This window comes from Entelurus aequoreus, linkage group LG08, assembly GCF_033978785.1.
Source record: "Entelurus aequoreus isolate RoL-2023_Sb linkage group LG08, RoL_Eaeq_v1.1, whole genome shotgun sequence".
NCBI lineage: Eukaryota > Metazoa > Chordata > Actinopteri > Syngnathiformes > Syngnathidae > Entelurus > Entelurus aequoreus.
In genome coordinates this window covers 13,611,880-13,638,031 of record NC_084738.1, presented here as the reverse complement: position 1 = coordinate 13,638,031, position 26,152 = coordinate 13,611,880, and the positions used below count along the sequence as shown (strand labels likewise).

Sequence of the window (26,152 nt, the reverse complement as noted above, 5' to 3'; positions counted from 1 at the left end):
TTACAAATACGCGCCACACTGTGAACCCACACCAAACAAGAACGACAAACACATTTCGGGAGAACATCCGCACCGTAACACAACATAAACACAACAGAACAAATACCCAGAACCCCTTGCAGCACTAACTCTTCCGGGACGCTACAATATACACCCCCCCACCCCCACCCCAACCTCCTCATGCTCTCTCAGGGAGAGCATGTCCCAAATTCCAAGCTGCTGTTTTGAGGCATGTTAAAAAAAAAAAAAGCACTTTGTGACTTCAATAATAAATATGTCAGTGCCATGTTGGCATTTTTTTTTCCATAACTTGAGTTGATTTATTTTGGAAAACCTTGTTACATTGTTTAATGCATCCAGCGGGGCATCACAACAAAATTAGGCATAATAATGTGTTAATTCCACGACTGCATATATCGGTATCGGTTGGTATCGGAATCGGTAATTAAGAGTTGGACAATATCGGATATCGGCAAAAAAGCCATTATTGGACATCTCTAGTAATTAGTCTATTAGAATACATCTGAATGTAAACAATTTATTACTGCTTATTGCATTACACATTTTTACATTAATACATCAAATATAATAACCATATTTACACTGTCTAATTTAAAACATTTTTTTCCCCAATTTTGTGAGTTTTAGAAAGAAAAAAATGTCAACCAAAAAGCAACAGGAACATATTGAATTATTGATTTGGACAACAATAAAAAAAAGTAACCCTAAAAATATGGGACACGCTATATAATTTCATTGGTTTATTTTAAATACATTTAAAAAAATTAATCAATATGTTACTGGACTTCTCCTTCATCAACGTACATTAAAACATGTCGTTTATTGGTTTAGTTATTCGATCGACAAACAAAAACAAGTAAAATTGGTATTGGACTGAAAGTGTGTAAAGCCTTTTTTTCACCACAGCGCCATCCCCTGGATGTGATGATCAAAAATGTGTGTTTGATTTGTGCTCGTATTTACGCATTGACGTGTCCTAAAAACAATATCTTGTAGGTGCACTACCAGCAGCACCAGTTGCAGCAGCAGCAGCAACAACAACAACAACAACAACAACAGACGTCAGAGCAGGTGGAGACCAGCGAGGAGATCCACCGAGGCGTCAACATGGACGCCACGGAGGTTCTTCACAAGAAGAAGACCTACCAGACTGTGCAGAAAAAGACCACCAGTACCACCTTCAAATCTATGGAGACAAAATCCTCCAGCAGCAGCAGCAGCAGCACAGTGAAGACGTCCAGTAAAGCTAACGCCATAAAAGACGTTTAGGGCAGGAGAACTTTGTGTGAAGGAGGATGTTTACATGAGTAAAGATTGAGGCGAGATTGATCATCAATGAAGGAATCAAGCATGAGCAAAAAATGTCATCAACATGGTGGCCTTTTTAGAGAAATGAGGCAGCAGTAGGTTACTTCTTACTATACTTTTTTTTAAATTCTCAAACTCCTATAACAAAAATACAACTTTTGTGATTATTTATGATAGCCCGAAAAAAAACGATCTTGAAAGGAAAGGAAAAAATATATATTTTGTATTCGAAAGTAACTCCATTTAAAAAAAAATTAACAGTAAATTAAACTTATTGGATAACTAATGTTTCAAATTATATATTTTTATAATATTTTAATATGAAATAAATAACATTAACAAGATATATAAAAATGATTTACTAGTAAATTATTGTAATGCTTTGTAAGAATAAAATATTTAGAAAAAGTAAAAGGAAATATTTTTTACCTAGCTTTAAATAATAAATAGTATTTTAATTAAATGTAACTAGTCCCTCCTGACCCCCTAAAAATGTTTGGCATATTTTAGCTTTCATTTCCGCCCCAAGGAAGGTCGAAAGTCTGCAGCCTGAAAAGTCAGACAGCCACTCTTAAGTGAATTACTTCTCTGAATTGCATGTAAAATGGAAAAAATAAAAAATATACACTACCGTTCAAAAGTTTGGGGTCACATTGAAATGTCCTTATTTTTGAAGGAAAAGCACTGTACTTTTCAATGAAGATAACTTTAAACTAGTCTTAACTTTAAAGAAATACACTCTATACATTGCTAATGTGGTAAATGACTATTCTAGCTGCAAATGTCTGGTTTTTGGTGCAATATCTACATAGGTGTATAGAGGCCCATTTCCAGCAACTATCACTCCAGTGTTCTAATGGTACAATGTGTTTGCTCATTGGCTCAGAAGGCTAATTGATGATTAGAAAACCCTTGTGCAATCATGTTCACACATCTGAAAACAGTTTAGCTCGTTACAGAAGCTACAAAAATGACCTTCCTTTGAGCAGATTGAGTTTCTGGAGCATCACATTTGTGGGGTCAATTAAACGCTCAAAATGGCCAGAAAAAGAGAACTTTCATCTGAAACTCGACAGTCTATTCTTGTTCTTAGAAATGAAGGCTATTCCACAAAATTGTTTGTGTGACCCCAAACTTTTGAACGGTAGTGTATATCAAAAAAAACTTTTTACAACAGAGTGCCATTTTTTTTTGGTAGCTGTCCTACTGGCTGCTAATACAAAATGGCCACTGTGTTGACTTGAAAAGTTTCATAGTGGGAAAATGGAATCGATCGGAACTTTAAGTAATATAAATCAAATGTGCAGGCGACCAGTCTAGGGTGTACCGCGCCTCTCACCCGAAGTCAGCTGGGATAGGCTCCAGCGTACCCACGACCCTAGTGAGGATAAGCAGTATAGAAAATGGATGCATGGATGGATTTTAATCATGCAAGAGAGAGAGAGAAAGAGAATAGAGAATAAAGTTAAGTTGGCATTTTGGATTTTGTGTTATTCGGAACTGGATTGAATATGAAGGAGTTTTTCAAATTCATATAGTTGCTGTCAACAAAAAGTACACACAATAATGTCCATGTTTTCTTAGCAGGCTTTGATGATGTCATCAACTCTCTAAGTCTGGCAGGTTCAGCTTTGGGAGTTTGTGACGCTAAAACTCAAAGCTGGGCTCAGAGTAAACCCTGGATCTTGCTGCTGCAATAAATGTTTTCTTCCAAATGTATCCATTTTCTTCTTCTTTCCACTTTCACTCTGAATAGTCCTATAGACTAAAGAGTTCTATTTGCTCTTCATTTGGCTTTCCCTCCTTTTTTTTTTAAATGTGACAATAACAATAGAAACTTTGTGAGACATAGCACTAGCCTAACTGCAAACGTGTTGTCCTGGCTGCTCAGTACACAAATATTGCGTCTTGAACAGTGGTGTCAAACGTACGGCCCGAAGGCCGGATCTGGCCCGCAAACCGGTTTTATCCGGCTCGCAGGAGGAGTTAGCTAAGTATAAAAATGAACCAGAAATTTTTGAATGAACGAAACAGCTGTTCTAAATGTGTCCACTGGATGTCGCAATATCAATTCTTTGTATCTTTGTAGATGATGCTACATATATACAAACCCTGTTTCCATACGAGTTGGGAAATTGTGTTAGATGTAAATATAAACGGAATACAATGATTTGCAAATCATTTTCAACCCATATTCAGTTGAATATGCTACAAAGACAACATGTTTGATGTTCAAACTGATAAAAAAAAATTTTTTTGGGAAAATAATCATTAACTTTAGAATTAGATGCCAGCAACACGTGACAAAGAAGTTGGGAAAGGTGGCAATAAATACTGATAAAGTTGAGGAATGCTCATCAAACACTTATTTGGAACATCCCACAGGTGAACAGGCAAATTGGGAACAGGTGGGTGCCATGATTGGGTATAAAAGTAGATTCCATGATATGCTCAGTCATTCACAAACAAGGATGGGGCGAGGGTCACCACTTTGTCAACAAATGCGTGAGCAAATTGTTGAACAGTTTAAGAAAAACCTTTCTCAACCAGCTATTGCAAGGAATTTAGGGATTTCACCATCTACGCTCCGTAACATCATCAAAGGGTTCAGAGAATCTGGAGAAATCGCTGCACGTAAGCAGCCGAGCCCGTGACCTTCCATCCCTCAGGCTGTACTGCATCAACAAGCGACATCAGTGTGTAAAGGATATCACCACATGGGCTCAGGAACACTTCAGAAACCCACTGTCAGTAACTACAGTTGGTCGCTACATCTGTAAGTGCAAGTTAAAACTCTCCTATGCAAGGCGAAAACCTGACTAAGCAACATTTTATTTTGAGCCCGGCGCCCATAAAGACACTAAAATTCACACTGTTATTCATTTGTAAATTTTTACGTTCTGGGTAAAATTGTATATGAATTAATGAAGGTCATTCATTAATTGCCTTTTTTTTTTTTTAAAACAGCGATTGTTTTTAGCTTTTCTAATTACGCGCATATTTCAATGACTATCTATGCTAGCATGTCTTCAAGTTTCTTAACCACAACCCACAAATGTCACCCTCCTTTTCTCCCAGATGACTATAGTAACACAAATAATTACATTAAAAAAAATAAAAAGCATGTACTACCATAATTCATTTATCCAAAAAAATGTGAAAAGTTAATGCTTTCCTATAAGTACGGTAATTAGTGATTAGTTTTTCTTTTTATCAAAATAAAATCTTGGAGATACAAGCTTTTTCATTGGGCAGAGATTATTGTATTATTTTTAAGTGTTAGAAGTACACCAAGTGTCAGGTTTCAGATGTTGAAAAGATCCAAATTCAACTGGACATTAAAAATAAAAAAGGTAACAATAAAATGAAAGCCAACACAATACATGAAACATAGTATTTCTAATCAGCTGTGCTGTTGTTTTAATCAAACCTTAGGATGACTGTACAGTGGGCGCCATAGCAAATATTCCATATACAGCATTACATACAGTATGTACAGTACCTGGAGGTTTGCCCTGTTTTTCCAGGTTTTTATTTCACAGTGTCACTCCAATTAAAAAAATAGATATGTTTTCAGGCCACTATCAAAATAAAAGTCAAAGAGTGTCATCAAGCTAGCACCGATTAACTTTTAAAGGGAAACTGCATTTTTGTTTTTATTTGGCCCACCATTCCCAATCTCTATGTGCGACAAGAACACATCTATTTTAAGTGCGTTCTAAATAGTGAAAAACTGCGAGCAAGAGGCGGCTAACAATACAGGTAATGGGAAGTCATCTATTACGCTTATGAAGCCCTCTAAAAAACCTCTATCAAAGTTTTACATACATGCAGTAAGTATACATGTAATATAGTAACAGACATTTGAATAATAGCATGTAATATTAATAGTATTTTGGTTATTTTAAGCATGACTGCAACTTCTTTCCTGGCCGCATGGATTTCACAGAGCGCATAGCAACAAACGCAAACTTCAACAACACCCAATGATCTTGGTGATCTGCACCGATTTAGTAACGTAAGAATAAAAGTTAATTACTGTCAATATGAATCATAACAAAAACAGTTATATTAAAAAAATGGATAGATGTTGATAGTCCACCTCATATTGACTATTATACACAAGCTATGGAGATGACATCAGTAGAAAAACTGCATTTTGTTTATATAATAATGATTCATATCTTTGAATATGGGATCCATTATTTAAATTAGTTTTAACTATTAAATGAACCCTAAAATATGACATATTTTTATCCTTATGGTTAATATTGGATACAATGTGTTGTCAAGCTTATGAGCTGTGATGCAATAAGTCTGTGACACTATAAATTTTTTATTTTTTTTAAATAAACGGCTGTAATTGCAATGTAAATGAGTGATTATAACAATGATCTTTTTTCCCTTGTTTTTTTTTAAATTGTTTTTAATCACTGTTATGTTGGAATTCTTATTAATATTGATACTGTTGGTGATATTCATTTTTGTTTGACTCCTTCAGATTTTTCTGTCCTGTTTGTGTGCCTTCTCAATGGCTCTGTTGTTGCAATTCGGAATGTTGCTGGGCTTGGATTGGTTTGGAATCGTATTATTATCGTATTATTGTGTGTTATTCCGTTGGACTGATTGTAATAATGATTAAACAACAACGTTTTGTGTGCGCTACCACAAATAATGGGAAACTTTAAGAAAGATGACAATGACGACAACTTTTGGACAAATAAGGCTCCAGAACCTTGTCTTATTTAGAACAGATCTCCTCTGTGTTAGCTCCTACAATAACAAGCATGGAAATGGAGTGTTGGCAGTTTTTGGATGTTTTTTTTTTAGAGGGCAGAATAGATGACTCACCCTTACTGTACCTGCATTGCTAGCTGCCTCTTGCTAGCAGTTTTTCACCGTTTAGTACGTACACAAAGAAAAAAGAAAGCCGTGTGTTCTTGTCTCACATAAGGATTGTGGATAATAGGCAAAATGAAAAGTAAAAAAAGCGCCGTTCCTCTTTAAATCTAATTTGAATCAACCCATATCTTTGACACCTCAAACGACTAAGTGCCTGCCTGCCTCGCACGTAATACTCAATTCATCGTCCTTTTTTATCTCACTAGGTTTCATTAGAAACACAGGAGGGCTGCAAGTACAAAAACATACAATAAGTTTTTAAATATAGGCATATAACGCAACTTTTAGGAGAAAAGTCATCAAAATCCCTCCCTGGTGATAATACTCCATGACCAAAACAGTTAGTTCTGTGTGCTCGTCACCTGAAGGTGGCAGTTTGGGATTAAACCTGCTCAGGTGTACTCAGATTTGCGGATGTAGTTGGAAGGCACGTAGCCTCTCCGTCCTTCCGCCTCGCCCAGCCACCATTCACTGTTGCCGTTCACGTCCTGGAACTCTAGTATGCGCAGCCGTTGGTTAGCCGAAATGCTCAGTTCATTAGCACAGCGAGCACTGAAGGAGTAGAGGGCAAAGTAGATCTAAAAAAAAAAAAAAAAAAAGCACAAAAAGACAACAATTTCATGGTTAGTTTATATTTGTGCAAGTATCGGTGTTAGCTAGCTAAACTTGGACATTTTCTCTTGACAATAAAAACTCTTTCTTTTAGAAATATGTGGCTATTCAGATGCTAAACAACGCGACGCAAACAGTTAGCGTGTATATGATCAGTACCACGTAGCATGAACCGCTAAAGAACAACAGCTAATGAGTAGCCGTTTGAAATGTAACGGGGTTTACCATGTTTCATCTCACTCCAAAAAGAAAACATCATTAGTATAGATTTTCTTATGATTTCGATTATATATATCTGACACTTTTTATGCAGCACAAGCACCCGCAAACAGGCAGTTAGCAGCTAGCTCGTTCACAGAATGTAGCATTCACTGCTAGTGAGCATTCGCCAGGTCAAAATACGCAAAAACAATACAACAGTACAATAATTATTTCTCATAACTTTTTGAACATGGTTAGTTTATATCATTCGTTCATGTATCAGCAAAAAATATATAAACTATATAAATATATACAAATTAGAGATGTCCGATAATGGCTTTTTTGCCGATATCCGATATTCCGATATTGTCCAACTTTTAATTACTGATTCCGATATCAACCGATACCCATATATACAGTTGTGGAATTAACACATTATTATGCCTAATTTTGTTGTGATGCCCCGCTGGATGCATCAAACAATGTAACAAAGTTTTCCAAAATAAATCAACTCAAGTTATGGAAAAAAATGCCAACATGGCACTGCCATATTTATTATTGAAGTCACAAAGTGCATTATTTTTTTTAACATGCCTCAAAACAGCAGCTTGGAATTTGGGACATGCTCACACTGAGAGAGCATGAGGAGGTTGAGGTGGGAGGGTAGGGGGTAGCGGGGGGTGTATATTGTAGCGTCCCGGAAGAGTTAGTGCTGCAGGGTGTTCTGGGTATTTGTTGTGTTGTGTTTATGTTGTGTTACGGTGCGGATATTCTCCCGAAATGTGTTTGTCATTCTTGTTTGGTGTGGGTTCACAGTGTGGCACATATTTGTAACAGTTTTAAAGTTGTTTATACGGTCACCCTCAGTGTGACCTGTATGGCTGTTGACCAAGTATGCCTTGCATTCACTTGTGTGCGTAAAAAGACGTTGATATTATGTGACTGGGCCGGCACGCAAAGGCAGTGCCTTTAAGGTTTATTGGCGCTCTGTACGTCTCCCTACATCCGTGTACCACTCCGTTCAGCGGCGTTTTAAAAAGTCATACATTTTACTTTATAAAACAGATACCAATAATTTACGATATCACATTTAAAAGCATTTATCAGCCGATAATATCGGCAGTCTGATATTATCGTACATCTTTAATAAAAATACAACAAAAAATGCAATTTATATGCTAAATGCAGAACAAACACCTGCACACAGGCAGTTACGGGTAGCTAGTTAGCGGAATATAGTATTCACTAGTGAACATTCGCTAGGTCGAAATACACAAAAACAAAAGTAGAAAAACGATTTATAGGATTAACTTTTTGAACTTTATTATTTGTTAGTTTGCATCATTTGTTCATGTATCGTCCAATTCACTACAAGCTTAAGTTGCTGTAGCGAGGAGCTTGTGATTAAATCGCAAATGTTGTCATGTTTCTTCTTAATCAAAAGACAAAATGTCAGTATTATATTTTTTTCTCATAATTACAAGTGAAAAATATGTGACTTTTATAGATGCTAAATGGCACACAACCGATTGTATAATAAGCACAGTTAGCAGATCGGTTGCATGAGCAGAAACACAAGAACAGAACAAGCTAGTTACGAGAGCTTACGGTTTGGCTTAGTCATGTTTGTCACACAAAATGCAAAAAGGTCAATAAAGGGGATTTTTTTCGTCCAAATACTACTTAATAGCTTTAGAAATGTGCTAAGATGCTAAATGTTCCACAACAAACCTTACACACACACACAGTTAGCAGGAAGCTAGTTGGCGTAATGTAGCATGAACCGCTAATGAGCATTAACTAATGAGTAACTTTTTGAAATGTAACGGTAAGTTTGTGTTGTTAGTTTACGTATCAGCTGCTCAAACTTTATTTTTCCATATATCTTTTCACTACAAAAACAAAACGTCAATATTATAGATTTTCTTATGATTACGATATGTGACACTTTTTATGCAGCACAAAAACCCGCAAACAGGCAGTTAGCAGCTAGCTAGTTAACAGAATGTAGCATTCACTGCTAGTGAGCATTCGCCAGGTCAAAATACAGAAAAACAAAAGTTATTTCTCATAACTTTTTGAACTTTGTTAGTTTATATCATTTGTTCAAGTATCAGCCAATTTACTATAGCAATGCAGGCTTAATTTGTTAGAGCTAGCTCGCTATTCATCGCTACTTTTGTCATGCTTCTTCTTATTCAAAAAAAACTAAATGTCAATATTATATTTTCTTATAATTAATTACAAGTGGAGAATATGTGACTTTCTAGATGCGAAATGCTACACAACCGATTACAAAGAAAGCAAAGTTAGCTGATCAGTAGCATGAGCAGAAACACAGAAACAAAACGAGCTAAAGTTGCTCGGGCTAACTTTTTTGTTTAGTCATGTTTGTCACTCAAAATACAAGAAGGCTAATATGAGTTATTTTCTTCCAAGTGCAACTAAATAGCTTTATAAATGTGTTTAGAGGCTAAATACCACACAACAAACCTTAAAGTCCTACTGAAACCCACTACTACCGACCACGCAGTCTGATAGTTTATATATCAATGATGAAATCTTAACATTGCAACACATGCCAATACGGCCGGGTTAACTTATAAAGTGCAATTTGAAATTTCCCGCTAAACTTCCGGTTGAAAACTTCTATGTATGATGACGTATGCGTGTGACGTCAATCGCTGAACCGGAAGTATTGGTACACCATTGAATCCAATACAAAAAGCTCTGTTTTCCACGGTATTCTGGACATCTGTGTTGATGAATCTTTTGCAATTTGTTTAATGAACAATGAAGACTGCAAAGAAGAAAGTTGTAGGTGGGATCTGTGTATTAGCGGCGGACTACAGCAACACAACCAGGAGAACTTTGAGATGGATAGCAGACGCACTAGCCGCCGACTTCCTCCGTCTCCGGGCCGCCGACCGCATCTATGATCGTCGTTCTGTTGATCGCTGGAACGCAGGTGAGCACGGGTGTTGATGAGCAGATGAGGGCTGGCGAAGGTGGATAGCTTATTTTTTTTAGCATAGCCCTGTAGAGGTCCCGTTGCTAAGTTAGCTTCATTGGCGTCGTTAGCAACAGCATTGTTAAGCTTCGCCAGCCTGGAAAGCATTAACCGTGTATTTACAGGTCCATGGTTTAATAGTATTGTTGATTTTCTGTCTATCCTTCCAGTCAGGGGTTTATTTCTTTTGTTTCTATCTGCAGTTAAGCCCGATGTGCTATCACGTTAGCTCCGTAGCTAAAGAGCTTCGCCGATGTATTGTCGTGGAGATAAAAGTCACTGTGAATGCCCATTTCGCGTCCTCGACTCTCATTTTCAAGAGGATATAGTATCCGAGGTGGTTTAAAATACAAATCCGTGATCTACAATAGAAAAAGGAGAAAGTGTGGAATCCAATGAACCCTTGTACCTAAGTTACGGTCAGAGCGAAAAAAGATACGTCCTGCACTACACTCTAGTCCTTCACTCTCACGTTCCTCATCCACAAATCTTTCATCCTCGCTCAAATTAATGGGGTAATCGTCGCTTTCTCGGTCCGAATCGCTCTCGCTGCATTGTAAACAATGGGGAAATGCGAGGAGCCTTTCAACCTGTGACGTCACGCTACTTCCGGTACAGGCAAGGCATTTCTTATCAGCGACCAAAAGTTGCGAACTTTATCGTCAAAGTTCTCTACTAAATCCTTTCAGCAAAAATATGGCAATATCGCGAAATGATCAAGTATGACACATAGAATGGATCTGCTATCCTCGTTTAAATAAAAAAAAAATCATTTCAGTAGGCCTTTAAACACGCAGTCAGCAGGAAGCTAAGTAGCATAAGCTGCCAGTGAGCGTTTTTTGTAGCTCCAATTGTATGTCATTTCATATTAGATTTACATGAATTTTGTTGTTTTGGGATTTTAAAGCATTTGTGATTTAAAACAGTAAATCTCACCTGATGTCCGTCCGATTCGCTGTCCTGCTCCGATTCCGGCTCACTGAAGTCGTCTTGAGAGTACGTCGACTTCTTCTCGCCATTCCTCCGCCGGTTTGAGTTGTAGGCTTGGTCGCTGTGTCGCTGCGAGCGGCTGTTTCGGTGCGAGGAGTAAGAGTCCGTCTCCGATTGGTCGCTCGGAGTGGCGTGACTGACGTCGTACGAGTCCCTGTGGCGGGTCGAGCGCTGGTAGGGAGGCTCTGGGTTTCTGTGACGGTGCGAGGGATCTTGCGGCGAGGAGTTCACAGAGTCGGGGGGAGGCACTCGAGAAGGCGTGGAATCCAGCGACGGGTGCGGTGACGAATGGCTCTGAGGCTGCGTCGTGGAAAAGCTGACGGCTGCTGTCTCCTGGTTGAAGGTCAGCGTGCTGTTGCTGTTCTGCCGCGAGAAGACGGGTGAGGAGCCGCCGTAGCCCGACTCGTTAGACGACTGGCTCTCGATGGACACGTCCGAATGGCTCCTGCGCGGGTTGTACGGTTTGAGGAAGGAGCTGTACACGAAGCCCTTACTGACTGCAAGAAAAAAACGTGGAATGTGTAAAAAAATTAATCCTTTCGTCATCACGTCTTTGAGAAGCTACCTACCGCCGTTGTCAATCAGCCAGCGATTGTTGCTACCCATTGGGTCCTGCTGCTTGATCACGCCCACAAGGTCCCCCTCCAGGATGGACACATCCAAATCCTGGGCTGCGTTGAAGTTCCTCTCAGCCTGGAAGAGTTTCTCATGGACGAAGCGAGCCATCAGTCCGGCGCGGTGCTCATCAGTCTGCAAGATGTAGTTGGGCTGGTCGGTCGAAGACAAAGACGCTTGGTCAGACCGGGATTCATACCAGGAGTTTGAAAAGGAGGGTTGTCCAACTTACAGGTCCTTGGAGTTGCTTTTTTGAGCTCTGCTTCTCTAGGGTTTTCTTCTCAAAGGGCTTTTTGGCAGCGGTGGTGGTGTTGGTGATGTTGGTTGTGCTTGGGGGCAGGTTGTCAGGGCAGAAGCTGAAACTCTGCAGGAGTTGAAGTACACGGCCGTACTCTTCTTGGAACTGTGCGACCAAATTGCCCTCGGTGCCGACTTTGCGGGAAAACTAGAGGAAATTCAAAGAAAGCCATCAAAAATAAGTTTCCAGCAAACCCGAAGGCAAAAGATGCACTCACAACTTGAAGGAGAGGCTTCAGCTCCCCGAGGGTCGTCTTCATGAAGTCCTTCTGGGCTTGAGCAAAGGCCTTCACACAGCCGGTAAATAACTCCTCTGCGGCGCCGTGGAACTTGGGTAGCTCGTCCAGAAGTTGGGCGTTGAGCGCCTCATAGTTGCTGCGGGCCACCTGCAGCTCGTCCTGAACCCGCCGGTCCTTAAAGCGGTCGGCACGCTCTTTGCAGTTGTCGTAGTCCAGCAGCTTGTCGAAACGTTTCAGGATGAGTTTGTGAGGCCCCGCGAACATGAGGAGCAGCTGGGTGAGCGGGTTGATGACCAATGCCTCCGTGCGCTCCTTCTGCTCAACCAAAAGATAACGACACATTCAGGGCTAATCATAAAGCGGGGTACACACCTCAAGACAATTGGGCTGTTTTTGTCCCCATGTTCCCCTTTCCGACAAGAAAGACAGCAAAGGCCTAATTATCTTATGTCTTACAAGATTGTCTTGTGGTCTGAGGTGTCCCGATGATTGGCTCCAAAACGGATCTGGACTGACAATCGTAAATATTGAACACGTTTGATAATTATATCAAACCAAAACTCTTCATGTTTGTGAGGAATGCCGACGCCTCGCAAGTCATCGCTCCGTAAATTATGACGTGGTACGCAAAGTAGCCCATCAAGAAGCTAAAAAAAAAAAGATTGCAGCTACTTTGTTGAGAACTTACTCGATCTTACTTGATCTGTTGTAGACAACAGATTTTTTTATTATTTTATGAATGCACCCATGTTGCAATTTCAATGTTAATATATAAAAAAAAGAATGAACGTCATGGCAAGCAGAAAGTGTATTGTTTATTTTGACTAGTCAACTAACTATCCCCCACAACTTGCTTATCTATTTATTTATGATAACTTTTGAATTTGTTATTCATTGATTTATATTGTGGTACAAATTGAGAACAGGAAATGAAAAAATGTGTTAGTAATTGCTAACAAGGGGTGGGATTAAATAAGCTCTGCTTCTTCCTACTCATTATCGGGCAAAATGGAAACATGTGAAATATATATCTCCTATATCAAATAACTATGCATGTTTGACATAAACTTAATTAAACAACAACTACAACAACAGGCATTTAGGCTATAAAGTATGCTTTGTCTGACTACTCAATTAAACAAACTACGGTAATCATTAGATTACTCGATTACTAAAATAATTGAAAGCCACAGGCCTAGTACTGACCTCTAGCTCGCTCAGTAGATTCTAAAGTCTATGTTCATGCCATCACTTTTTCCCCAATTTTTTCTTTATTTTAGTAAGGCATTTTTCATTCTCTCTGATCCGATGTCCTCTTCTATAGTGCCCGTTTTCCCGCTTGTTGCTATCGTGGTTGCTTGTTACACACAGGGCCAGTTAGTATCTAGGTGTGTAATTCATCCATTTTTTGGGGTGGAGGGATGGGTCATTGTTGCTTATTGGCCTACTCAGCCTAAAGAAACTCTATAATTTTGCCGTCCTCGATAAGGTGCTTGTGTGTGTTTTTGTTCTCGTCTCTAAACAGACAGCAAGAGAGTTCACTCTGTGCATGTGGTTTAGCACATATCCAAGTTTGTTCCGGAGCGGAAATAAAATTAATGGAGGGGGCCCTCTTGTCGTCTACTATCTTTGTCTGTTTGGGTTGGTTCCTCCACAATCCCAATTTTTGAGTTTTTTTCCACACAAACAAATCTCTGCTGTGTGTGTGTTTGTGGGCGGGTTGTCGATTTGTCATGGTAGATCCTACTTCTTGTCCTTTGCCAATCCCACCTATGAGTATCGCCAAAAATGATACCGTCAATGTATTACTTTAAACGTTATTATAATTTATACAGTTAATTATGATTATGAGAACACAGGGAAAATATGTTTTGCACATAAAAATGGTTGTATAACTTAATACAACCATTTAAAATGATATAAAAGTATATAAATAAATAAACATCTATTTTTCATTCTACTGCACACATAAGTTTGATTAAAAAAAACAATCACAATTACAAAAAAAAGCTAAATTAAAATATCAACAAAAAACACTAAAATAATGTATTTAAAAAAAAAAAGTGTTCTACTACACACATTTGTTTGAGAAAAAAAAAGTCAAAATAGCAAATTAAAGAAAAAAGTACAAAAATATAAATTTTAAAATTTAAACAAGACCTTTAACCTAACTAACATTACACACAGACATTTGTGAAGAAACATTGCAGTCGCATAAACTCTGAGAAAAATGGAGTAATTTGCTGGACGTAAAGAAGACAATCTGCAACAAAAGTATCGATCCCACCACGCGAGTATTGATCTGATACCAATACCCACCTTGGTATCTATACTCTCTATATTTAGATGGATAGGCCTACGCCTACCCCTCAATCCCCTATAGATCATGTTTGTTCACTCAAGATTTCGGGCTTGGAGGACTAGTCTGGCTGCAGTGCCTTAACCAAGTCACTGAGCAACCATGACACACGTTGACTATTTTGCTTGTTAGCTTGCTTTACTGCTAGTGAAAATTTAAATAACAGATGATGCGTGCGTTATTGGAGCTAGGACTAATCAAACAGCACTCACTTTTATCGCAAACTTTCATCCAAAATCGGACTTTGAATGAGTCGGATAAGCGCATGATATAACGTACTAAATGTTGATCGATCCCAGCTTTTATGGTACGTGTTGGCACGGCGCTAGGAAGTATAACGCAGGCTTTATTGCAGTGGCTAGTTTGACAGCCCCAAAACAGGCTGCTCTGAACAGGCTTGTTTAAGAGAGTGTGCTGTAATTCTCGATCAATGACTATTTTTAATTAGATTTTCACATCTTTTCAGCCAATGGAAACGGTTTCAGTCTGTGAATAAAAAAAAGTCCACTTACAAATTCAGTGAATTGTTTGTCGCTGATGCAGCGATGAGCTCTCTGGAAGCGCTCCGGGTCGGGGATGCTGTGCTCGGTGTAGATGTCACAGAAGCTGATGGCTGCCAGCACCTTCACGGATGCTGATTCCTGCAAATGATTATAGTCTGTCAGTACCTTAACAACCACCTGTGGGGGTTCTGAAGACCCACGTCCAAATAAATAAATACCCTGATATGTTGCAGGTACAAGGAAATATCCCGTATAAAGGATTTGATGAGTCTCTCCTGCAGCCGAAACCTCTTATCAGCCTCATCAAACGCCTCGTCCTTAATCTGGAAGGGCAGAGAAGTCATAAAATCCCGGTGCTACCCAAACCAAACAGTGATTTGAACCCGTGGGAACCGAAAAGGTACCTGTGGTGAAATTCCTGTCAAGTGCTTGAGGTGGCTGCTGACACGATTGGACTTTTTGATGATGGAATGCATGCTCAACTTTGAGATCTTGTCGATGAATGTATCCTCGTCCCCTTTCCTGTACTTCACCACTGCGGACAGCAGGGGGGACGATAACATTGAGACTACAGATTTTTCTGTTTTTGTTTCATTTCCTGTCCTGCTCTGGGAATGTTCTGAACTCCTGTTTATCTGTAATTAGCAGCATATTTGTGAATGTAGCACAACTACTCATGTCTTTTAAGCAGGGAAACTAGAGGACTGAACTGTTGGTTGCAGCCAAGTGGTAAATAAATGATAAATGGGTTATACTTGTATAGCGCTTTTCTACCTTCAAGGTACTTAAAGCGCTTTGACAGTATTTCCACATTCACCCATTCACACACACATTCACACACTGATGGCGGGAGCTGCCATGCAAGGCGCTAACCAGCAGCCATCAGGAGCAAGGGTGAAGTGTCTTGCCCAAGGACACAACGGACGTGACTAGGATGGTAGAAGGTGGGGATTGAACCCCAGTAACCAGCAACCCTCCAATTGCTGGCACGGCCACTCTACCAACTTCGCCACGCCGCCAAGTGGTATATTGTATTTCTTTTTTTTCTACACGCTAAATGCAAATAAAGTAAAAATAAATCAATATCAAATTAAACTAAATTTAAACAAATTAATGAAGTAAAATCAACTGAAAAAGAGGAAACAAACACAAATGAAGTAAAAAAAAATGTTTTTTTAATTACGAAAAAAATAATTAAATAGAAAATAATAAAAATGAAACTAAAATAAAATACAATTAAACTAAAATATTAAAATATTGTCTAAAACAGGGGTGTCAAACTCATTTTAGCTCAGGGGCCGCATGGAGGAAAATCTGTGCACACGCGGGCCAAACTATTAAAATCATGGCGTTAAAACTAAAAAATAAAGACAACTTCAAATTGATTTCTTTGTCTTACTTTGGTCAAAAATAGAACAAACACATTCTGAAAATATTACAATAAAAATATAGAAAAAAATACAAGCAGCGGTAAAGTTTAAAAGAAAGAAGATAGTGAATGAATGTTTATAACTGAATACATTTACATATGCATAAAAATTTGTTTTCTTTTGTATTATTTTTTTTAATGAATTAAGTAACGTTTATGACAACCTTTTTCCAAAACACAATATAGAATGTGATATATAACAGGATATATCATTTGTTTTCAAAACGGTTACAAAAAAGTGGGACCCCATTTATATGACTTGATGGCCCCATTTTGAAAATTCCTAGCGCCAACACTGATGGAGTATTGGTGCGTGCAAAACAGCAGCAGGCGGCTGTGGCCTGCGGGCCGGTCCTAATACTAATCAAATATTTACTATATAATTAATTCCGGATCTGGCCCGCGGGCCTTGACTTTGACACATAGGGTCTAAGGCAGGGGTCACCAACCTTTTTGAAACCAAGAGCTACTTCTTGGGTACTGATTAATGCGAAGGGCTACCAGTTTGATACACACTTAAATAAATTGCCAGAAATAGCCAATTTGCTCAATTTACCTTTAACTCTATGTTATTATTAATAATTAATGATATTTACACTTAATTGAACGGTTTAAAAGAGGAGAAAACACGGAAAAAAATGACAATTAAATTTTGAAACATAGTTTATCTTCAATTTTGACTCTCTAAAATTCAAAATTCAACCGAAAAAAAGAAGAGAAAAACTAGCTAATTCGAATCTTTTTGAAAAAATTAAAAAAATAATTTATGGAACATCATTAGTAATTTTCAAATTAATTTTCTTGGATTTTCAAATTCTATTTGAGTTTTGTCTCTCTTAGAATTAAAAATGTCGGGCAAAGCGAGACCAGCTTGCTAGTAAATAAATAACATTTAAAAAATAGAGGCAGCTCACTGGTAAGTGCTGCTATTTGAGCTATTTTTAGAACAGGCCAGCGGGCTACTCATCAGGTCCTTACGGGCTACCTGGTGCCCGCGGGCACCGCGTTGGTGACCCCTGGTCTAAGGCATGTTTCTTTTTTAAACAAAACTTGTGTTTCTATGGGTTTCTCACCGAGGTCCTTCCTGCGCTTGCACTCGTTGATGTTCACGTTGATCTCCTTGACGGCCTGTAGGGCCAGAGTCAGCTGGGGCCGGTCGTGGTGGCTCTCCGGCGTGGCCCCCAGCAGCTCCATCAGCAGCAGCGGATAGCGCATGACTCGCTGCACCGGCTTGATTAGGAAAGAGCCCAGGTTGATGTAGTTTGTTTTGCCCCTGAAAAAAGTGACAGGAGAGAAGTGTTGCATGTATATATTTTTTGCTTTGTGTCATCATCAAATGAAGTGACACACACACACACACACACACACACACACACACACACACACACACACACACACACACACACACACACACACACACACACACACACACACACACACACACACACACACACACACACACACACACACACACACACACACACACACACACACACACACACACACACACACACACACATGAGATGATGACACATTTTAGGAAAACATTGAGGATAATTTTGCTTAGTCTAATGCCATCCACAGGGCTAAACAGCTGAACTTGAAAATATTTAAGAAAATACAAACAACCAATCAACTGCTGTTTTAGTCCACATGATGGCGTTAGTTTCCCATTTCCCAGATTACGCCACATAAGCGGGAGCATTCAACATCCACATGCACAAACAACATGAGTCCATCTCAATCCGACAAAAGGATTGAAACATACTTATGGGGCGGCGGCAAACACATTTTTACGAGCGCACACACACAAACTTTAATCAAAGGGTGTTAGCCAGCAAAATGGCAAGCGATCGTAATGATTGTCATGCTCGCGGCGACACTCTTTGTGGAGACTTACCACTCTCGGTATATGGCTCTGCAGGAATGGAGGGACAAGAAGAGACGACAGGATTCATAAGACGATGCATATTTACATTCAGCACAGAACCACATTATGTTGGTAGCTTTCTTTTGAGAACCGGATCCTTTTGTCAGTGAATAGGTGGCAAAAGAAAGTAGGTCTTATACAGTAGAAAAGACAAACACTGTCTGAAGTGATGCAGAAAAACAACTTTAAAACAAACTTTACAAAGTAAAGGCATTTAATCCAACCCGCTGTGCTATTGTTAAACAGAACTGATATTTATCCAATCATTGCCCTCAGAGGACAAAGACTGCGTTTACACTTGCTTAAAAATAAAAAAAAGCACTTCAGTGTGGTTCACTTTGCATTCACATTTTCTTTCTTTTCTTTCTTTAGTTTATTTCGAACATGAACACACTTACATCTTAATACGTCACACAATTTCATATCATTTCATTTTACATCATGCTCGAAAAGGAGTAGGAAGAAGCAAAACTTATTTAATCCTACCCCTTTCCCACTTCAAAGCGTTTACAATGATAAAGAATCATTTACTGACCTTTTTATATAATAAAATAACATCTATGAACTAGTATACACAACAGTTTTATTATATGTAATTAATTAATTCAGTCATTGGGACCAAAGGCGGTACAGCAGGGGTCTCAAACTTGCAGCCTGCGGGCCATTTGTTGTCCTCTATCTGACTTCATGGTTTGGTGTAAATGCAGCTGGCGCACCCTTGGCAGCGAATAGTTAAATGTAATGTGGTAATCTCAAATCCCACTAGTCCAGAGGTCTTTAACAGGGGGTCTTAAACCCCTAGGGCAGGGGTCGGGAACCTTTTTTGGCTGAGAGAGCCACGAAAGCCGAATATTTTCAAATGTATTTCCGTGAGAGCCAAATAATATTTTTGAACACTGAATATCACTAAATGTGTGCATTTTTAAGTAAGACCAACATTTTTAGAGTATAAGAAGTCTCTTATTCTTTTTAATAACGTTATTCTGAAGCTAACCAATAATAAATAAAATACTTCTTACCATTAATGCGACTTCATGAACAGGTGCGGTCGAAAACGGGTGGATGGATTAAAATGCATGAGTATGTTTTATATTTTGAACGTTATTTTTAACACTGTGATTACCAGCGGAATTATTCATTACTTATCGTGTTACGCAATGTCAGCTAAGATTTATCTGAGAGCCAGATGCAGTCATCAAAAGAGCCACAGGTTCCCTACCCCTCCCTGCCCTAGGGTGTCTGCAGAGGTACTGCAGGGGGGACTGGAATTTTTTGTACGATGACACTTTTTTATAATACCCTCACAATTTTTTTTTTTTACAAATTTAAATGTCTTTTCTCTACACATTAACGTTGATCCAACACAAAGTAGTGAACTTTACAAATGCCAGTGACTTTGCCACCATATCCACTGTACCTCGAAAGTTTAAAATAAAACCATTAATAAATTATATTATTTATTTATGTTAGCATTTAAGATAGGTAGCGATTAGTGCTCTAGTTGCCAGCTAGCAATAAGCGGCATTAGCTGCCAGCTGGCAATTTGCGCGCTAGTTGCCAGCTAACGATTAACAGTGCTATACTGTATTATATCTTAGTATTGCACAATGACAAGGTAGCTTTAGGACCAGTTTAATTTGAAACACAATTTTACCCGCTTCATCTCTCCATCAGTTTGCTTTCGTGATGTAACTCATATATTCCAACCCCAAATTCCGTATTTTGATATTCTGCATCTTAAGATTTCACCAAAAACTTCTAAAATATACTTTTAAAGAGCAGATACACAACGGCAGAGGGAGCAGCGCAGAGACACTTAAAAGGCGAAATTATTTCCTCTTACATCCTTGCTTGTTTCATGTAGCGTTCAAGAGTTCAAGTGAACCGTGCTGCACCACAGTCCACTTGAAAGTGGACAGAGACTCATCTCTCAAGTGGTCTCGGTACATTTCTTTGGTGCCCACCAGGGTTGGAATGCTCGTTTTCACAGTGCCTTTGAGACATTCCTGATTAAGTGCTATATAAATAAACTTTGATTGATTGATCAATTGACTTACCGTGCTAGCAGTTCAAACGCAGTGTTTCCCACACATTCATTTATTTGTGGCGGCCCGCCACGAAAGAATTAAGGCCGCCACAAAAAAATTGTTTTTATTTTTTTTGTCCTGTCCAGCTTCTCAGGCAAATCATATAGTTGATGTAGATGCCCATATCGGCTGTTCAGATTTACTTTACAAAAGAAAAGTGTAGGATCAAGATTTTTGGAGCTCTTTGTTCAGTGGATCAGATGTTTGATGAAGCTTTGTGTCTATCTACCACCACTACTGTTTTCTGTTTATTTGTTACTGACTGTGGCAGGACACCTCTGCCTCTGTTTCACTTTATGTTGCTGGTAAATAATGTGGTTGTAGTAGTAGGCTAAAGTTAAATTATTTAGTATGCACTAATTAAAGGGGCAGAGCTTTAAGAGACATTTTAGCTTTTATATTTTTATAAGATATATTTTTTGTAAGAACCACAATTAATAAATATATTTCAGTGAATAACGTATTGTTCAAATCTGTATATAAATATGTACATAAAGTGGTGTAATTATATTGTAAAATGGATGGATGGATGGACCTTTAAAACAAAACTGTTATTAATTAGTAAGTATACATTTTTTGAGCCTTTTTAGAGAAAATCATATCATTGTAGTAAATTATGCAAATTACTCGATGATGTCATAGTGACCACGCCCATAGCCACGCCCCCACCGCCACAGGTATCTTGGCAGTTTATGGGAAACACTGAAACGCACAAAACGTTTCTTAGAACCAAACAAAACAAGTGTGAACGCACCATTACAAAACAAAAAGGCTCCCTGCATACGTCTGCTCTCGTCATTTTGTTTACAGGTTTTCATATTAAAACCAGCGCCCTTCCGGTTTAAAAACAACCTTTGTCAGCTGTGTCATGCGTCTGACTCACTGATTGGCCAAACAAGTGGAACCAGGTAGGGCACATTCCTCAAATGCCCTACTTTGTACAGAAAACGCGCTAGTGACGGAGGAGCTTTAGTATAGCACCGTGCAGCGTATCCTAAAAGCAGTGCTGGCCCATGTACACTGCAAAAAAAGCTGATACAATATAAGATTAAAAAATTTGATTTTAGGAAAAAAGTAAAATTATCTGTCCGTGCAGCTAGTTAATTTTGTTCCCTAAATTAGTAAACTAAATGACTATAAGATTTGTATGTCTAGAAATAGCAAGAGTTTTAAGATACAATTTTATTCTGAAAACAAGCATTATTCAACTTGTAATTCTTGAGTTACGCATTTTTGTGATGCTGCAGAATCTTTAACAAGATTTTCTACATGGGGAAATCTTATTTGAATAGTTATTTTCTAAATTGTAACATTTCTACACTAGAATATATACAACATAATTATTCATGCTAAAATTAAGATAATGATTTAATGTCAATGACTAAAACTAGGAAAATTTCTAGAATAAAACATTTAAATCTTGACAAGTGGCAAATAATTTGCATAGTGTAAGTATGCCGGCCCATGTAAGGCATGTATAAAAAAAGGTGACGTACACTTTTTACACAATCATTGACCCTCACTGTGCACCAAAGTTCAAAGTCTTAATATAATAAAATACTTGATGGATGTCACCTTACAGGAATGTTGAACTAACTACTTGTATGGCTGTAGACTAAACCAGAATGTATCCCACCGGTCATTCCAGTACTCAAGGGGATGACAGTGTGGTAATTAACTACACAAAACCCTATAAACATCCTTCAGCTTTATATACAAAATAATTAGTGAGCACTCTTGTTTTTTTCCATGCCCTTAATCATGCACACACACAAACGCACACAAACACAAACTGTGTGTTTTTTCCCCCCTCTCTAATCACCTCAGCCTCTCCAAACACTCCAACACGTGGCCCTGGATGTTTTCATCTTTCTCGTAGCTCTCCAGCAGCGAGATGGCATCGTCGTGGTTCTGGCAGTAGACGTTGTAGACCCCCTCCAGCTCCGTTTTAAAGTCCAAAAACACGTTGCCTGAGGAGTCGCAGATCGACACAAGAGCAGAAGTATTCATTTAACAAGCTTAGAGTCCACCCCCCGCATTTCAGCACCTGTTTTATTACAGTATACCTCGTCAAATTGTATCATCCATTTGAATAAACTTTAGTGTACTGTATATTTAGTCAGTGTACAGCGTGTATAGCAATACTTTTTGCTGACCCAACACAGCCATTACTGTGGCAACAAAAACCAGTCCCTCCAGGATTTCTCAATGTTGCTATCGCGCCAATTCAGGCAATTTCAAGCAATCCCCGCAGCTTTGTCCAATGAACGCAACCTCCCCCACATTTTAGACTTAGACAAACTTTAATGATCCACAAGGGAAATTGTTCCACACAGTAGCTCAGTCACAAAGGCTGGACAGGATAAGGATGGAAAGGATAATGCACACAAGGGCACAAAAAGAGGGCGAAAACCAAAGGTATAAAGTAGACTAAAAATGTACCATAGTAGCACTATAACATATGTAATATTTACATATTATATATACAGTATATAATATATACTGATATATTATATTATTATATAATATATACAATATATAACAAATCCCAATTACCATGTACAATATTAAGTTAAAAGTTAAAGTACCAATGATTGTCACACACACACTACAGTATATGTAACAGCTGCAGCAAAAAAAAAAGTAGATTCAGCAGAAAATAGACATTATAAACAAAGAGAGGGCATCAACAAACTTATGTTTTTTTCTTATGTGGACGAAGCATGTACGATTTATTTAAGCTTTAGAGGACTGTGGAAAAACTAGTGAGCATCCTGGATGATGCCAGTCACCCTCTGCATACCGTTGTCAGTAGCCAGAGGAGCCTATTCAGTGCTAGACTGCTTCATCCCAAGTGCAGGACTAATAGACTAAAAAACTCCTTTGTCCCACACGCCATTAGACTGTACAACTCCTCTCTGGGAGGGAGGGGGGTACTACGATAACATGGTCACTACTGCCTAGTTTCTCTTGTTATATTCTTATTTTACTGTTATATTTGTATGCTCATTGATGCTTTTTGTTTTTATTCTATTGTAATATTTTTCTATTTTGTTTCCATTTATACCCCCATTATCTACTTTTTCTTTTGATCTCAATTCTGTACACTGCTGCTGGAATTTTAATTTTCCTGAGGGAACTCTCCTGAAGGAATCAATAAAGTAATATCTATCTATCTATCTATCTATCTATCTATCTATCTATTTATCCAGGCTTAAGGTAATTAAGAGCATATTCCCATGTGCAATGCTGACCAAGCAAATAAGCAGCATTTATTTATATGACAGAAAAGTTGAAGTGTGATGATTTTCCAACAAATATTTGTGCAATAGATTACTCTCAACGGTTTACAATTGCTCTTAACGCGCTGAGTTATATGTGTTGAAATATAAATTACTGTTTATGATGGACAAACACTTTTCAAGTGTAAAACATACACGGAGAATGTCTGCAACTTGTGGACAACGGAGCAGACAGCTGACTATAAGGAAACCTTTTGGTGGTGTTTCTTTCTCTAATTAAAGCTATTACTATTATAAAGTTTAAATCAATAAAGAAAAAGGTACATTAATTTGACAATGTGCTTTTTCTGCCATCTAGTGTTTTCTATTAAGTCTCTGTGACACAAAACACGTAAAACATCAATACTGTATTTGTTTTTAAATGATTGTAGAAATCTAGTGCGTTTTGAGGATAGGGTTACAAAGAACACTTAAAACATTGATAACACATTTATACCATACCAAGTTGATTACATTTATTGAATAAAATAAGCCTAATTACATTGCAACTATTTGAGAACACTGGCGCGAATTCAACAATCCCCCCCCCAAAAAGACAGCGTATTCTTCGAGGGACTGACAAGCGAGTACCAAGAAAATTGTGTTTACAGTCAAGCGTACGAGTGCTACAGGCACCGGGGAGCTGCGGTTAGTTGAGGGTAAACATGGCAGGACATCGTGAGCATGATTCCCTCCCAGTTTTCTAACATCATAAGAAGCCAAAAACCTGAACTCAAAGGTGAAGGAGTGCAACATGTATAATATCTACTAGCCCAAGAGGATTAAGGCAGTGCAAGGTGACAATGGTGCTTACACTAAATTTGGACACTGTGATGTCTTCAAAATGTCCCACCACATGTTAGAATTCATGTTTCCTCCGGGATAACCGCAGCTCCCCGGTGCTGGTAGCACTCATGCAGCCCCAGACCATGATGCTACCCAATTAAGTTGTTGTTGCCAGCTCTTTACACAATAATGGGTATCATTGTGTTGAGTCATTTTGAGTAGATAGTGAGTCTTAACTGTTATAAAAGCTGTACACCGACTACTCTAAAGTATATCAAAGTTAACTTTCCATACTATTGTTCTTGAAAATATACCATCAAATGTTGAGTGGTGCACTCACTGCCTCAAGTTAGAAATAAAATGTATTTTTTTTACCAATGGAGTCGCTTTCCTCCAGTGTTTCAAAAAGGCGCTGCGAGAGGTCGATCACTGAGTTGATGTTGCCAAAGAGGCCATCGTAGTCCACGTTCTTCACCTTGAAACACAAAAGACAGAACTTCAGGTCCATCCATTTAGGGACGGCGTGGCTCAGACAGTAGAGCGGCCATGCCAGGAACTTGAGGGGTTCCAGATTCGATTCCAGCTTCCGCCATCCTGGTCACGGCCGTTGTGTCCTTGGGCAAGACACTTCTCCCACCTTGCTCCCAGCTGTGGCTACACATGTAGCTTACCACCATCAAGTGTGAATGTGGAGTGAATGAATGATGGGTTGTCAGTTTTCTGTGAAGCGCTTTGAGTGTCTAGAAAAGTGCTACATAAATCCTAATCTATTATTACGCTAACGAGGTCTAGATTGACGCTTCTCCTCACCTGTTTCCTCTGCAGAGGGTCAATGATCTCCACCACACACATCTGCAGGTCCTTAATGTAGTCCTTCTCCGTCTGCAGTAGCTCCTCGATGACCTTGGACCTCTTCTCCAGCATTCTCAGCTCGGGGTCCTCGGCGCCGGCAGTGGGCGCCGAGTCGCCGGCCGAGGCGGGCTCCGAAGGTTTGGGCTGCGACGACAGCTGTGTCATCTCTGTGAAAACATAAAAGGAATATTTCTTCTTCAGGTTGAGGAGGAAATCGCTGGTTTCCACGTAAAAAAGGCCGCTCAGGAAAATGTTCCAGCCCTCATTTGCACTCATTCGACCGCTCATTAGTCCTCCTCCCCTTGTCCGCCTGTTTGATCAATGTGTCTGCTATCAATCTCTCAGGGCCTAATCTCTCTGGGGGGTGCTGTGGTCCTGAGGGAGAGCGCAGTTTTTGCGCCACTGCTTCTTATGAATGGACCCAAAAGTGGAATGGATTCAGGTTCTTTGTGACTTGAACAAAGACGCAAGAAGGGAGGAGAGATGGCAGTACTACAGTGTTGCAACCAACTATGGATTTAGTTGTGGAAGCTCAGTCTTCTCCACCTGAACCAATACACTCCTACTCAGTGTTATTTAAATCCTAAATACACCACATAGCAGTACTGGTATTCAAGGGGAACTGCACTTTTCACAATCATTCACAATCATTATGAGAGACAAGAACACACGTTTGTTTATTAGGATTCTAAAGCTGATAAAAATAGGCTAAGACCATTAACCATTAAGG

At 38.9% G+C, this 26,152-nt stretch overlaps 2 protein-coding genes across 6 annotated transcripts in view; one reads left to right on the top strand and one right to left on the bottom strand.

The window, feature by feature from the left end:
• nrap (nebulin-related anchoring protein) overlaps positions 1-3,202 on the top strand; it is a 36,149-nt gene extending 32,947 nt beyond the window's left edge. Inside the window, exon 43 of the mRNA XM_062055634.1 lies at positions 1,018-3,202. Coding sequence (XP_061911618.1) covers positions 1,018-1,290 — 273 coding nt within the window. The 3' untranslated portion in view covers positions 1,291-3,202. The remainder of the gene's footprint in view (positions 1-1,017) is intronic.
• A 1,521-nt stretch (positions 3,203-4,723) lies between these two features.
• The window catches only part of dnmbp (dynamin binding protein), a 96,081-nt gene continuing 74,652 nt past the window's right edge, over positions 4,724-26,152 (bottom strand). For 4 of the 5 annotated variants that reach the window (XM_062055629.1, XM_062055628.1, XM_062055626.1 and 1 more), the window contains 13 exons: positions 25,381-25,589; positions 24,946-25,045; positions 22,326-22,473; positions 18,387-18,404; positions 17,560-17,759; positions 15,462-15,592; positions 15,276-15,380; positions 15,067-15,195; positions 12,175-12,510; positions 11,892-12,104; positions 11,614-11,812; positions 10,991-11,541; positions 4,724-6,809 (listed from right to left, as the gene is read on the bottom strand). In XM_062055629.1, the coding sequence (XP_061911613.1) occupies positions 6,624-6,809; positions 10,991-11,541; positions 11,614-11,812; positions 11,892-12,104; positions 12,175-12,510; positions 15,067-15,195; positions 15,276-15,380; positions 15,462-15,592; positions 17,560-17,759; positions 18,387-18,404; positions 22,326-22,473; positions 24,946-25,045; positions 25,381-25,589 (2,525 nt within the window). In that variant the 3' untranslated portion in view covers positions 4,724-6,623. The remainder of the gene's footprint in view (positions 6,810-10,990; positions 11,542-11,613; positions 11,813-11,891; positions 12,105-12,174; positions 12,511-15,066; positions 15,196-15,275; positions 15,381-15,461; positions 15,593-17,559; positions 17,760-18,386; positions 18,405-22,325; positions 22,474-24,945; positions 25,046-25,380; positions 25,590-26,152) is intronic. The other variant, XM_062055630.1, reaches the window with a different exon arrangement.